This window comes from Thamnophis sirtalis, unplaced genomic scaffold (assembly GCF_051295495.1).
Source record: "Thamnophis sirtalis isolate CommonGarterSnake01/CBP01778 unplaced genomic scaffold, rThaSir2_p1.2 scaffold_3, whole genome shotgun sequence".
Classification (NCBI taxonomy): Eukaryota; Metazoa; Chordata; class Lepidosauria; order Squamata; family Natricidae; genus Thamnophis; species Thamnophis sirtalis.
The window spans coordinates 7,082,237-7,098,030 of NW_028261383.1; the positions used below are offsets into that span (position 1 = coordinate 7,082,237).

The 15,794-nt window shown below is 41.2% G+C and overlaps 1 protein-coding gene across 1 annotated transcript; it reads right to left on the reverse strand.

The window, feature by feature from the left end:
• Positions 1-3,776: 3,776 nt before the first annotated feature.
• LOC148047082 (vomeronasal type-2 receptor 26-like) lies at positions 3,777-13,947 on the reverse strand. Its single transcript, XM_087707732.1, has 6 exons — positions 13,898-13,947; positions 12,579-12,723; positions 7,700-7,795; positions 6,864-7,076; positions 6,135-6,265; positions 3,777-4,668 (listed from the first exon to the last, which is right to left on the reverse strand). The coding sequence occupies exons 1-6, from the start codon at positions 13,945-13,947 to the stop codon at positions 3,777-3,779; spliced, it is 1,527 nt and encodes a 508-aa protein (XP_087563858.1).
• Positions 13,948-15,794: the final 1,847 nt, after the last annotated feature.

Genomic DNA, 15,794 nt, shown 5'->3' on the forward strand with positions numbered 1-15,794 from the left:
CTTTTGATTTTATGTAAATTGATGCATACAAGGGATTGGGAACCAAAGCAAGTGAAATGATTCAGGCTAGACAACAACAAGTGTGTGATTGGGTAAAGGACATCAAGATCTAGTGAGGTCTGTGAGGCAATTCGTTCATAAATGCAGTAATGATCCTCCATTCCCCAAAATCTTACTGTGACAATTCATGGGGATGGGGGGGGGGTTCTGGGAGTAATATAAGAGAGATAAAAGAAAGGGAGAGAGAGAGAGACTCAGTATTTCATGAATATGGTAATGTTCTTCTCCATGACTTTGAATATGTCTCCTTAGGGCAACGCAATTTGTAAGGTGGGAATTTCCTAATTTAACAACACATAACCACCAGCTAGAGCAGGGATGGCAACTTGATTTCACTGAGTGCCGCATTAGGGCTCTGTTTGACCTTGGGGGACCCAGGTGGGTATGGCCAGGGTGGATGTGTCACTCATGTTGGTGGCCCGAACATTCTGCCCATGAAAACAGGATCCAGAGCTCCATTTTTGGCTGTGACAGGCTCCTTCATCCCTCTGCCAGCAAAAACAGAGCTTGAGAGAGCTGCACGTGGCCCTCGCAAGCTCTGTTTTTGCTGTCAGAGGCACTGCAGGCTGGTCCTCTGTTATTTCCAGGGTGGCCCTGTGGGCCAGATCTAAGCACCCCACAGGCTGGATACAACCCCACAGGCCTTGACCTTGAGTTTAACACTCCTGAGCTAGAATCTTGTTTTGCTTGAAAATATGTTCACCATACTTTACTAAGATTTACAAATATGATTTACAAATATGATTTACAAATATGATTTACAAATATGATTTACAAATATGATTTACAAATATGATTTACAAATATGATTTACAAATATAATTTACAAATAATTTACCAAGACTGTATTACTATTATTCTTCCTTCGTAGTATGTATCTCTTCCCACTTATAACTATAACCATGTTGTTTGTATCTTTCAATTTATATTGTTTTTATGTGTTCCCTAATATGATTTGATAGCTTATTAGTAATCTTGATTATCACTAAGTGTTGTATCTTTTTATTCTTGATGAATGTATTTTATTCTCCTCATGCACACTGAGAGCTTATACACCAAAGACAAATTCCTATATCAATTTTATATTTCCCATGCCCACGGTTTCCAAAATTTTAATTAAACAACACAATTCATACTATTGATTGCTATCTTTGTATCAAGACATATCAGTGCAGCTTAGTTTTCATGTTTCTGTTCTAAATATTCTAGAATATGTATAGTATTTTTTATATTAAATAATTTAGTTCTATGCTCAGGGCAATAACTTTTAATTGGATGACTGGAAACTCCCTCAATTTGAATGGTTCACAGCTGAAATTTTGCCCATTTCAGTTAATAGGAACTCCACATAACTTGCAGTTCAGAAGGTGTATCGGCTTCAGCAATAAATCTTCTCAACCGCAATTTCCCGTATGGTCCTAATAGCAATAGAAATAGCACTTAGATTTATATACCACTGCACGTTACTTTACAATCAGTGGTGGGATTCAAAATTTTTACTATTGGTTCTGTGGGTGTGGCTTGGTGGGTGTGGCTTGGTGTTCATGTGACTGGGTGGGTGTGGTTTGGTAGTCATATGACTGGTTGGCCATGTGACTGGGTAGGCATGGATGGTGATCATGTGACTAGGTGGGCATAGATGTGTTGTAATGTGACTGGTTGGTCATGTGACTGGGTGGGTGGGGCCATCCAAAGGTCGTATTTACCCGTTCAGCGAATTTCCCTCTACCGGTATGCACAAACTGGTCTAAACCAGAGATCATTCGGAGGCACGGGATAAGATACCACCAATACGCGGACGATACCCAGTTGTATCTGTCCGCCCCGTGCCAACTCAATGAAGCGATGGACGTGATGAACCGGGGTCTTGAAGCCGTTAGGGACTGGATGAGGGCTAACAAGCTTGTACTCAACCCGGAAAAGACCGAGTGGCTGTTGTGTTTCCCTCCCAAAAATTTGGCCAGTGTTCCATCACTCAGGCTGGGGGGCCAAATATTATACCCCTCAGACAGGGTTCGCAACTTGGGAGTCCTCCTGGACCCACAGCTGACCTTTGATCACCATCTGTCGGCTGTGACCAGGGGGGCATTTGCCCAGGTTCGCCTGGTGCGCCAGTTGCGACCCTACCTGAACCGGGAGGCTCTCACAACAGTCACTCGGGCCCTTGTGACCTCTAGGCTGGAATACTGCAACGTGCTCTACATGGGGCTGCCCTTGAAGAGCATCCAGCGACTTCAGCTAGTACAGAATGTGGCCGCGTGAGTGATTGTGGGTGCACCTCGGTTCGCCCACATAACACCTATCCTCCGCGAGCTGCGCTGGCTACCTGTTGATCTCCGGGTGCGCTTCAAGGTGCTACTTACCACCTATAAAGCCCTCCATGGTAGTGGATCTGGGTACTTGAGAGATCGCCTCCTGCCAATTACCTCCTTGCGACCTATTAGATCACACAGATTAGGCCTCCTCCGAGTTCCATCTGCCAGTCAGTGTCGACTGGCAACTACGCGGAGGAGAGCCTTTTCAGTAGTAGCTCTGACCCTTTGGAACGATCTCCCCGTGGAGATTCGTACCCTCACCACCCTCCAGACCTTCCGCACAGCCCTCAAGATCTGGCTATCCCGTCAGGCCTGGGGTTAAAGATTATAATCCGTCCCCTCCCGAATGATGAATGTTGCTTTCACTTTTAATTACGTACTGTTTTTATATGTCATTGTGTGTACTCCCTTCCCTATACGTTGTAAGCCGCCCTGAGTCCCCTCAGGGAAAAGGGCGGCCTATAAATAAATTTATCTAAATCTAACCGGCCAAATACCACCTTGATTTACAGCTCTCTCTAAGCGGTTTACAGAGTCAGCATATTTTCCCCAACAATCTGGGCCCTCATCTTATCAACCTTGGAAAGATAGAAGGCTGAGTAAACTTTCAGCCACTCAGAGTTGAACTGCAGGAAGTTGGCAGGATTAGCCTGCAATCCTGCATTCTAACCACCATGCCACAATAGCACCTAATCCTTTGTGACTGATGTTAATCTAGTCCAGGGGTAGTCAACCTTTTTATGCCTACTGCCCACTTCTGTATCTCTGTTAGTAGTAAAATTTTCTAACTGCTCCACACTAATGGTGATTTATAAAGTAGGGCAGTAATTTCACTTTATAAAATTTATAAAGCAGAGTTACAGCAAACCCCTACCACCCACCATGAAAGCTCGAACGCCTACTAGTGGGCAGTAGGGACCAGGTTGACTACCACTGATCTAGTCAACTAAATTTCAGTACTAAATTTGCACCAGATAAGGGCCAACAGAATTCAAGTGGGGTTGCACTTGTACAATTTGTGGCAACATAGAGACTCTAAGCCAGTGTTTCTCAACCTTGGCGACTTTAAGTCTTGTGGACTTCAATTCCCAGAATTCTGGGAGTTGAAGTCCACAGGACTTAAAGTCACCAAGGTTGAGAAACACTGCTCTAATCTGATGAAATATTTAACTTTTCCCCCAGTTCTCCTTGCTCTTCTCCTACCATGACATCTTTATTTATTAATTGATTTATTTAAGTCTTGATTGTTTTCTTGGAATTTAATGTCATTAAACTTAAACTCTTAATATTTATTATTTCCTTTGGTTTTAAAAAAACTTAATTGTCAAACAGATGCAAAGGTAGCATACATGCCCAATAATAAATGCAATGAAAAATTAATTATGAGCCTAAGAAACAAATTTATTTTAACTTCCCCACTTTAACCACGAGATGTTCCTTTCTGTTTAGGTCTGGTCTCAGGATAATAATGTAGCACTTCGGGAAGAAGATGCAGCCCAGCAGTCCAGCACTGGAGGTCAAGATGGAGAAGACTTGGACAACCACCATGGACTTTCCTTTGGTGCTCAGGTAGGTGGGCAGGAAGGAGATCCAGACACTGCAAAAGACCAGCATGCTGAAGGTGATTAGCTTGGCTTCATTGAAGGACCCAGGAAGGTTCCTGGCCAGAAAAGCTACAGTGAAGCAAATGGCAGCCAAAAAGCCCATGTAGCCAAGGACAACATAAAACATGGTGACAGAATTTTCGTTGCATTGAAGGGTGATCTCTCCAGGCTGGGAGTGTAGGTCAAAGTCAGGGAATGGAGGAGAAATGACTAACCACGTGGCAGAGATAAAAATTTGACCAGAACAACCACAAAGGATAATGGAGTTGGCCAAGCTCTTCCCCAACAATTTTCTGACTTTATTCCCTGGTTTTAATGCCAGAAATGCCAGCACTACTGTTATTGTTTTGGCCAACACAGAAGACACAGCTATTGAGAACACAATGCTAAACACTGTTTGTCGGAGAAGGCAGGTGGCTTTCCTTGGTCGGCCAATGAAGAGAAAGGAGGACAAAAAGCAGAGCATGAGGGAGACCAGGAGAATGTAGGAGAGATCCTGGTTGTTGGCTTTGACAATGGGAGTTTCTAGGTATTTAATGAATATAATTAAAATGAATCCTGTGATTAAGAACAGGAATAGAGCAAAGGAGACCAAGGTGATGCCCAGATGTTCTTCATAGGACAGGAAGGTTATTCTTTTTGGGATACATTGGATTCTGTTCTCAGTTGGATATTGATCATCTGGGCACCTAGTGCATTTTTCAGTATCTGAAAAAAAACAACAAAGTAATATTTGTTTTATAGTCTCTCACATTTCATAAAATACCTTTGGATGGCAGCTTATAAGAAGAGATGGGTAAGCCATAGTAAATGGTAAATAGCAGCCTGAATACACAAGTAAAACAATTTTTGTCACTGAGCATCTTAAAGCAAACTTTGGGTACTTTATGTCCCAGGAAAAGCCCTCAATATATACAACTATAAAAACAAGGCTCCCAAAAGGAAGGACAAAAGTGAAATAACTGGTGCCACAATTCACCAATGAACCTTCACCAATGAAAACCACCACATTTTCCTCCTGTACTGATTTCACCTAATCCCAATGCTTGGAGGAAGAGGAACTAGATATCCAGGATTTTAGAAGGGGTTGTTGAAATTTAAGAGGCAGGGTGTTAAACAGGGCAGGAGTTTCAAAAAAAAAGGCAGGCTTCAAGGAAAATATCTACAACATCTGGAACATATCCATTATATCTGCTCTGGTGGGAAAAGCAGATAACTTGAGGGAGAGGACGTCCAACTGATACCAGAAGTGGTATTCAGCCAGTTCTGACAGGTTCTGGAGAACTGGTAGCAGAAATTTTGAGTAGTTTGGAGAATCAGCAAGTAGGCTGGCCCCACCTCTGCTGCCTCCCAGACTCCCAGGTGATCTTCTTTTGTTGCCCTGAACAGGAGAATGGAACTGGAAAGCAGATTAGTGGGGTAGGGAGGAAATGGGGATTTTGTAGTATCTTTCCCCTGCCTCGCCCACAAAGTGTCACCTACAAAGCCATGCCATGCACACAAAGCCATGCCCACAGAACTGGTGTTTTGAATCCTACCACTGAATGATACCCTAGCCCTATGCAAAGTAGGGCTTTACAGGTGAATTACACTACAATTGGAAAGAATCTGGGAGTCTGTCCAGCTCACAACTCAGAAGTACAATATGATAAAATATAGGAAAACCAAACATTTGCATGCTATTGCATTCTGGACTATTCCTGCTGATATTAAAGAGCAATCCCATCTGGAACAATCTCATGTGAAGCACACTGAGAGCTTTTGCACCAGAGACAAATTCCTTGTGTGTCCAAGCAAACTTGGCCAAGAAAGTATTCTATTCTATCCTTTGGTCTGTGATGTAAAAATGGCTTGGGTGACCAAAATTGATTGACCCAATACCATTCCTCAACAATCAAAAAATTCAGATGTTTCTAAGAAAGCAAACATGAGTGACACTTCCAAACTTACAAGGAAAGGAGAGATTTCCTCCAGCAAGAGTCATTTTGTCCAATTCACCATTCTTTTTTTGCCACTTCCTACCTCATCATTCAAGATATTTTTCTTAAATCTCAAATTATGGAAGAAATTGGACATGTTGAAAATAATCAAACATAAAGGTATTATTAATATTATGCACATTGATCAAATCCAGTATCCTTCTCTACAGAGCTACCCACCTTCCTGAGTAGAGACGGTCCCTTCCGGACAAGGGACGCAGTCATAGCAGCAAACTGGTTCTTCTTCCCGAGCACGTTTGACAAATCCAGGAGGACAATTTTCCACACATTTAGACTGGGGCAGAGACTAAACAGAATAATAAGGAATGACAAAGAAAATATGTTAGGACTCACCATCCATAGAAAATGGAAGTCAATATAAACATAAGCCAAGTAGTTTCTGGTCTTCACTTAGTAGATATGAAATCTCTAACTCATTCCAGATTGTAAGAGATGCAACCAGTTGCACATTCTTCATTTATCACCTCCCTTTTGCTTTTGGTGTATCACATTGCAATAATGGATTTTCTATTCTATTTTCTAGAGGGATGAAGCTGAGAAAAGGTTTAAGCATAAAGTGACAACCAGTGGGTTCCTCCTCATAACTGTATTAACTTGCATTTCCCTATTCTTCATATATCTGTATTTGAAAATATTACAATCCAGCATACCATGATGAACAAGGCTGAATTATTTTAAAATAGTGTTCCATATTATGGCATCGGAAGGCTACTATGTTCAATAGTAGTGAAGCCTCTCAAGCTATCTAAAAAAAGCTATGAGAGTTCTATTTGCCCCACACAATTCTCAGGGAAGGTCATCCAACATGATGACTAGGCTTGGATCATTTGAAATAGACCCTAAGTCTTTTGAAAACAGCAAGACCTCACCAATATTTTGCTCACCTTGTTTAGCAGCTTTAGCCGTGAAAGGGCATCTTGATTGATAATGAGTCTCTCTCTTTCAAAATTGCCCAGTTGCTCTGTGATAGGACCTTTGTTGGGGAGAACCACCCAGCTCATGATGTTTGGGTCTGCTGTAATATCTCCATTTTTATCCAAGTAGAGATCCTTCCATGAAAAATTATGAAATTCATTCTTCTCCAGGAATGGATGAAACTGGAATGGAAGTAATCAGGAATATTTTTTTTTTAAAAAAAGAAACCTTAGTTTCTTGTCTCTTTTCAAATTTGAATCTTTCTTCTTCAGTTGTCCAACTTGAAGATGAGAGAACACGTTTTTCCACTATCTTTAAAAGTGAAAAATAAAAGTATAGCAAAAATTTTCAATCATATATTGACAAAATATATGTTTTTGTTGTTCAGTTGCTAAGTTGTGACTACATTGACAAAAACATGCCAGTCGCCCCACCTCCTCCCAAGTTTTTTCTATTTCATGTTCATTGCATTGATGACGTTATCTAACAATCTGATCCTCTACTGTAGATCAGATGGTTCTCCTCCTTCTCCTGTAGATACCTTCTCAAACAGAACTAAATTTGATGGATCCTTATTGGAACACCATACCTGCCATGGCTGCAGCATTGGAGCTCCCAATATCTTTTTCATTTCCTTCCTTCTCCACTTGGATCTGGAGGAATATGCAACATTCAAGGCATGGACCAGAGTCTTAATGAGAGCGTAAACATGGTGCTCATTTGGGATCAATCTCCTCTTCCTTTTCTTTTGGGTCTCCAGTGGTGCTTTCTGGGTGCATCTTCTCCGGCCTTTGACAGAAAAGACCTGCTTTGAAAAAGAACACTTGAAGGTCTTGTATTCCAAGTGGCGTTCCACAAAGAGTTCAGGTTCAAAGTCATAATCTTTTGGCCTTTTCTTCCCCTGAAAATTAAAGGTCCAAACACTATGGACATATTTGAAAAGTTCATGCTTTTCCATCTGATATTCTCCCAAGACTGCGATGATCCAGACTTTCCCTTTAATGTGTCCTGAGAAACATTCAATTATTAAATTGAAAGGGATAATTTTGTCCAAAAAGGGAACATATTCCATGTAGTGAACAAAGATGTTGACTTGTCTCCACTTAGAGATGGCATTCCTGATGGGTTCTGTATGTACAGTCACTGAGAATCGTTGTGATATAACAACACAAATTCCATTTCTGAAAAGCGTAGGAGTAAATGTCCTCAAGAAATGCTCTCCCTCCTCTGTGTCTGAAGCAAAGAGACCAATCAAGGTCCATCTGAAATGGAGGAGCAGTTGGATAATTCTTGGGTAATGGAACCCTAATTTGGTGAACATACGATAGAAAAAGGGAAATTGACTTTTATCACTCAGATCTGCTGAAGACATTCTACTGCTTATCTGAAAATGTAATGAAGAATATTTGGTTAAATTGGGGGTTAGATCAAAATCAAAAACTTATTATTATAAATAAATATAGCTTCTTCAGATCATTCTAGAGTAATTTATCTTTAAATAATCATTAGCCATACAAAATATAAATATTAACAAGACCACATATAAAAATGAATAAAAGGATCAAATTAAGGAAGAAAAAGAAAAATGCAAATCATATTTCTGTATTACCCCTACAATTTACTACTACCAGATGCACATATGAATAGATAGAAAAACACAGAACAAACTTGTGGAACTTTGTAGATAGCTATTACTGTTGACATCTGGATGGAGACATCACTATCAGCTACATCTAGAAGAGCCAAAAGATTGTCTTTCCTTCCACAGCTGTAGTTGGGAACATTGGCTTCTCCAGCAGAGAGAATGTCCAGCAAGGCCTCTGAAGTGCTAATGGTGCTCAAAGAGTTGTCATGGATGTTGTAGCCAAGTGTGAGATTGTGTAGGAGCTTGTGATTTTTATTGACCTCTTGAATGTTGAAAATGAAGCGTATGATTCTTGACTGATCAAAAGGTAAAGTACTGTAAAAAAATGTTAATTTTATCATCATCATTATCATCATCATCATCAACAACAACAACAACAAAATATTTAATTTTATTTCCACTTGTCTCCAAAGCCTATTAAGTGCTAATCCAATACTGATTGAAAAACAGAAGCAAATAATAGTCACCTATCAACACTGAATATTCATGAGTATTGGGAAGATTAGATAGTCCTTCACCATTTTTAAGAATCAGAAATATATCATTATTTGTAGCAGTACTAATTTACATCAGCCCAGTAAGTAGCTTGTAAAATAATTCAATTATTCTGGGAGAACTATCATAATCGGAAGATAAATTTTGATAAGTGACTCAGTGAAGCAATTCTAAAAAATGTCATCAATTCCTATGAGGATTGGACATTGAATAGAAACGAGTAGTTATAAATATGTGGAAACAAAAATCAGGAATCAATTGATGAACTTCTGCATTAGACAAGAAGAAGAAAACTCTGAACCTTTTCAGCTTTTTTAATGCCACATATTTGGATTTGAGTCCCTTTTCACAAAATAAGACCAAAAAAGGGAAGATTCAAAAATTAGAAATATATCTGAAACATAGAAATAAATTAAAAAGAAAGAAGAATGTTAGAACTGCAAATGAATGGAATGCAATTGTATCCCGTTGAATGACTTACGACTGAGACAGACTAGAAGGAGCTGTATTGAAAGGCAATGTTACATGCAATAGTCTTGTTGCACTGATGATCATACTAACGAGATGGTCTCCTGGCCTATAGTAGCTCCATGGTTTCTTCCCAACTTTGCTCTCCAAACTGAGTGGGCACTTCACTCTAAGCTTCCCATAGACTAGCTTCGACATTAGCAGTATCAGAAATAGATGAAGGAGGTCCATAATTCATGAAGCTGAATCAATTCCTTTCCTGTTTTGGAAGATGAGCAGCAAGAATAGTTAGAAAGATTAAAAGCACTTCACTTTTATGGAGATGGAAAGATGGAGATAGCAGTGTTATTCTGATTCTGACATAGATAAACCAAGCTTCATTTGAAAAGAAGAGAAAGATCCACTCAAGAGCACAGACACTGATTTTCTCAGAACATGTGGCACCAAGAGTGCCACTCACTACATTTATTCTTTTCTCATGAAAGATTCCTGCCCTGTTGCTTCAGTCTGATGTTTCCACCAAAGGTAGTCCATTGGACGAGTAGCAAAAGAGGTAGCAGAGACTGGGATTGTGATAATTACAGTGAGAAGCAAATTATTCCCCTAGGATTCAGAAGTTATTCCAGGCCTTCATGTGCAGTGGGACACATTTTATATAGATATAAATACCGATATAGATATAGATATACCCCTGGGAGCAATGTTCTGTAGAATTGTTGTACTTTCTGCCAGTACATGTGAAGAAAGGGATATTGGAGAATACCCAGCTAATGACTTTTGTGTCCTTTGTCCTGATCTCTAGAGTGGATAGAATTTTTTTTCCTCTTGTCACTGTTTGTGCTTTCTTTCCTTATTGATGTAAAACACAGAGAACTTTTATATTTTGAAGATTCTTTTTTTTTAAAAAAATAAACATTGGATGGTGAGCTCTGCAGCTGAGAAGGTGGCAGTGCCTACAGAATGGTGGAAGCAAGAGAAAGTGATAGAATAGATTTTTATTTATTTCCCTTGACACTGTATGTCTTATCCTTCTATATTAACACTTAGACACTTTTTATTTTGAATTTTATTAGTTTAATAAATAAACAGAGTGCCATGCATTCTGTACCTATGATAGAGGCAATGTCCATAGCATAATGGTTGGTGTGACCTGATGTCTTCCCACTGGTCCCTCATTCTGCATGTATGGATGGCTTTGATGGGATGGAGCCCATTTGCCCTTCCCATCTCTGAAGCTATGTTTGAACCTCCCCCCCTCCAAGACCTCCAAGTGCTTCAATGATGCAGTTTGGAGTCCATGTGTTCCCTGTGTATTTGTGTATGTCTTGGGTGGATTAGGTTTTTTAAAAAATTCTTTTACTACTGCCCTGGCATCTCCTTTTTAAGTAGCAAAAGCTTCCACATAATTACTAGAAGTGCATGTGATAATCAGTAGGTGTGTCTTCTGTTTACATGGGGACATCTGGGCAAAGTCAACTTGGATCATCTGGAAAGGGTATTTCGCCTCTAGGGAATCAAGAGGTCTAGGACATTTGTCATAGAACCTAGAATAATAGGGTTGGAAAGGACCTCAAAGATCTTCTAGTCAAATCCTCTGTTTGAGCAGGAGATCCTATACCATTTCAGACAAATAATTGTCCAGTCTCTTTTTGAAAACCTTCAGTGATGGAGCACTCATAACTTCTTAAGGCAAGCTATTCCATTGGAGGTCTTCTAATCCAACCCCATGCTCAAGCAAGACACCATTTCAGACAAATGGCTCTCCAGTCTTTCTTAAAAACCTCCAAAGCACCTACAACTTCTGGAGGCAAGCTGTTCCACTAGTTAATTGTTCTCACCAATTTCTTCTTAGTTCTAGGTTGCTTCTCTCCTTGGTTAATTTCCAACCATTGTTTCTTCTCCTGCCTTTTGGTTGCTTTGGAAAATAGTTTAATCCTCTCATCTTTGTAGGAGCCTCTCAAATATTGGAACTGTCCTATCCTGTCACTCCTAATCCTTCTTTTCATTAGGTTAGACATGTGCAGTTCATATAACCAGTCTTCATACATTTTAGCCTCTAGTCCCCTAATCATTTCTATTGCTTCCTTCCTTTAGAATGGACTTTAGAGTGGACTACAGACTACAGAGTGGACTACAGAGACTGCACAGTTACCAACTATCCCCTATGCCTCTGTATGAATTCCTTCACTTGGCCAATTTGCTTGAACTCTGAGCTAGTCCTTCTGTTCCTTCTTTGAAAATACTTGTGATATCAACTGTTCTCCCAATAAAGTTTTTTTTAATGTAAAAGGACAGAATATTAAAGAAATATTGATTTCTGGGTTTTTTTTCAAATACAGAAAAATGTACTTAGTGTCAGGATGATCAATATCCAAATGTGGACAGAGTACAATGCATCCCCAAAGTTACATCATTCCTGTCTTATGAAGAACAACCAGGCATCATCATGATCTCTTTTGCCCTACTCTTGTTCCTAACCACAGACCTTATTTTACTCAAATTCCTCAAATACAGAGAAACTTCTATTTTGAAAACCAACAACTGGGACCTCTCTTACATCCTCATAGTCTCCCTCCTGCTTTGCTTCTTGTCTCCTTTTCTTTTCATTGGTCAGCCAAAGAAAGGCACTTGCCTCCTCCAACAGTTTTCAGCATCATCTTCTCAGTTGCCATTTTTTCTCTCTTGGCCAAATCAATCACGGTGATGCTGGCTTTTCTGGCCACAAAACCAGGAAACTGAGTGAAAAAGATGGCTAAAGAAAAGCTTGTCCAATATGATCATCCTTTCTTGCTCTGTTGTCCAAATTATCATCTCCTCCATCTGGTTGGGAGTTTCTCACCCATTTCCTCAATCTACTCTGCTCTACTTTCCCAGCCTTGACATAATCCTGCAGTGCAACAAAGGGTCTGTTGCCATGATCTACATAACCCTCAGCTACTTGGGGTTCTTAGCTGCCATTTTCTTCACTGTAGCTTTCCTAGCCAGGAACCTGCCTGGAGCCTTCAATGAAGCCAAGCTAATCATCTTCCGCATGTTAGTCGTCTGCAGTGTCTGAGTCTCCTTCCTGCCCACCTACCTGAGCACCAAAGAGAAATATATGGAGACTGTTCAGGTCGTCTCCATCTTGGCCCCCAATGCTGGATGGCTGTGCTGCATCTTCATCCCCAAGTGGTACATTATCATCCCGAGGCCAGACCCGAATGCCAAGGAGCAGCTTACGACTAGAAGAAATATAGAAATGTGAGACAGAGCAAATTTAACTCTCAGTATGTCCCAACAGACTAAATCTAGAAAATTGTCCAAGCTGTTCTTCATACATAAGCTAATTATTTGCTTTAAATAAATAAAGTACATGAAAAAGATCTTGAAATAATGGTACAATTGGCTGCTGAAATTTGAAAGTTGCATCCAACAATGCCAGTAGCCCAGTTTTATATTATTACATGTATCTCTTCCTTTGAACAGCATGGTGGGGTTATTGGTGAAGACATGTATCTCTCAAAAGGATTGAGAGCTCAATCCTGAGTATCAGGAGATGTTTCTCTCCTGGAGCACAAGAAAACATATCTGGTACAAACTCCACAAAGACATCAGGATGGACAACTGGCCAGTAAATTCTCAGCTCCATCCAGTTGCCACAACTCTACCCTGGATTAAGGGATTACAGTGTCGTAGACAGGGAGTCACAAAAAAAATCTTTTAGATTGTAACAATCATACGTCCCCATTCTGGTCAGTTTATCATAATTATCCAAAAATCTCTGCCAGGTTTTTTTTTTTGTTGTTGTTGTTATTCTAATAACGGAGATGGAAGCCTTGGGGGAAGAAAGTTTCTGGGGGTAACTCATTCTCTTATTGTCTCAAAGAGAGCCGAGGTGCCGCAGTGGGTAGAGTGCAGTACTGCAGGCCACTTCAGCTGACTGCTAGATCAGCAGTTCAGCAGTTCAAATCTCACCGGCTCAGGGTTGACTCAGCCTTCCATCCTTCTGAGGTGGGTAAAATGAGGACCCGGATTGTTGTTGGGGGCAATATGCTGACTCTGTAAACTGCTTAGAGAGGGCTGAAAGCCCTATGAAGCGGTATATAAAAATCTGCTATTGCTATTGCTAAAGTCAAACAAACTGACCATCTGAAGTAGCCGGGAAGGGAAGGGAAGTGTGCAAAAGGAGTTCTCCCCCCACATATTGAGATCTAAGGAGAAGACAAGAACTACCTTATTTTTTGCTCCATAAGACACACTTTTTTGTCTCCAAAAGTGGAAGGAAATGTCTGTGCATCTTATGGAGTAAATATTGCCGAAGCCACACCCACCCGCTGACCCCCCACCCATTGGCCATTTTTGGCCTCTGTGTATCCTGTTTTTCGCCTCCACATGCCCCATTTTTGGTCTCCACACATCTCATTTTTGGCTTTCATGTGTCCTGTTTTGGCCTCCATGCACCCCATACTGGCCTCCATGCACCCCATTTTCAGTTTCTGCAGATGACTTTCTAAGAAACATCAAATTTTAAAGGCTCTTACATGAATATGGAAAGTATGGAATGCTAAGGAAAATAATTATATGCTTTTTAATTACCTACATTAATACAGAAAGACACAGCGTGTAAAGATAAAAAATTATCTCTGCTCTCTAACTTTTTCCCTATTTAACCACAATACTGTCACTTTCTTAATCAGCTCTCATGCAAAAGTTTAAATTTCTAGAACAGATGGGAAAGGAAATTCCGCTTTGGACACAAGAAATTTTAAAATCAGTGCCAATTTAGGATTAACATCCAGAGATTTCATAGAAAAGAAAATCACAAACAAGCCCCACTCTAAACTTTAGGCAGGGTTCAAGTGTGCTGATTGCTTCCATGGCATTAGGAAAAAAAGGAAGCCCTAGGGTTAATTGTCACCAAAGTAGAATGTCACCACAGTCTATAGTTGTGGGTGACTCTCCCCAGTAGGAATTTTAAAATCAGCTCCAATTTAGGATTAATATATGGAGACCTCATAGAATGGAAAATCCCAAAGAGGACCTTCTCCTAATATTAGGCAAGGTTCAAGAGTACAGATAGCTTCTTTGGTGTTAGAGGACAAGGAACACTAGAGTTAAGTGCTAGAGTTACCACTAGAGTTACCATTGACCATGGAATCCTTCTGCGACGACTGGGAGAGGTGGGAATGGGAGGCACCGTGTTACGGTGGTTCTCCTCTTACCTCTCGGATAGGTCGCAGTCGGTGTTGGTTGGAGGACAGAGGTCGACTCCTAGGTGCCTAAAATATGTGGTGCCTCAGGGCTTGGTCCTGTCCCCCCTCCTATTTAACATCTACATGAAGCCGCTGGGTGAGATCATTCGTTGGCACGGGATCAAATATCATCAATACACGGACAATACCCAGTTGTATTTGTCCGCCCCATGCCAACTCAGCGAAGCGGTAGAAGTGATGTGCCAGTGCCTGGAGGCTGTTAGGGTCTGGATGGGAGTAAACAAGCTGGCTCTCAATCCAGACAAGACCGAGTGGCTATTGATGTTGCCCCCCAAGAACGGACCAGATATTCCACCTCTTACCCTGGGGGGACAAAACTCTTCGCCCCTCAGAGAGGGTCCGCAACTTGGGTGTCCTCCTGGATCCTCAGCTGACATTAGAATACCACCTGTCAGCTGTGACCAGGGGGGCTTTTGCCCATGTTCACCTGGTGCACCAGTTGTGACCCTACCTGGACCGGGAGGCACTTCAAATGGTCACTCACACTCTTGTCACCTCTAGGCTTGATTACTGTAATGCGCTTTACTTGGGGCTGCCCCTGAAGAGTGTTAGAAGACTACAATTGGTCCAGAATGCGGCCGCGTGAGCGATATCGGGTGTACCTAGGTACACCCATGTTACACCTATCCTCCGCGAGCTGCACTGGCTTCCCATCGGTCTCTGAACACGCTTCAAGGTGCTGGTCGTTATCTTTAAAGCTCTACATGGCTTGGGACATGGATACCTATGGGATCGCCTCCTGCCACACACCTTCCAACGACCTATAAGATTGCACAGATTGGGCCTCCTTAGGGTACCGTCGACCGGACAATGCCAGTTGGCGACTACCCAAGGGAGGTCTTTCTCTGTAGCTGCTCCAGCCCTGTGGAACCATCTTCCCGCAGAGATCCGGACCCTTCCCACTCTCCCGGCCTTCCGTAAAGCCATTAAAACCTGGCTGTTCCAGCAGGCCTGGGGCTGTTGACCCCAAAATATGGTCCAGCCCAACTTAGAATGGAGTGCATGATGTGTTCTTTAAATCTATTTTTCTCTCCTCTTCT

Bases quoted from the DNA above. Each gene is read 5' to 3' on its own strand.
- LOC148047082 (XM_087707732.1), bottom strand. From the start codon at position 13,947: ATGGGGTGCATGGAGGCCAAAACAGGACACATGAAAGCCAAAAATGAG. The intron at 7,796-12,578 runs GTAGGTGGGCAG...TTTAATTTTCAG, and splicing joins TATTTCTCTTTGGTGCTCAG to GGGAAGAAAAGGCCAAAAGA. The intron at 7,077-7,699 runs GTCTTTTCTGTC...CTTCCATTCCAG, and splicing joins AGTGTTCTTTTTCAAAGCAG to TTTCATCCATTCCTGGAGAA.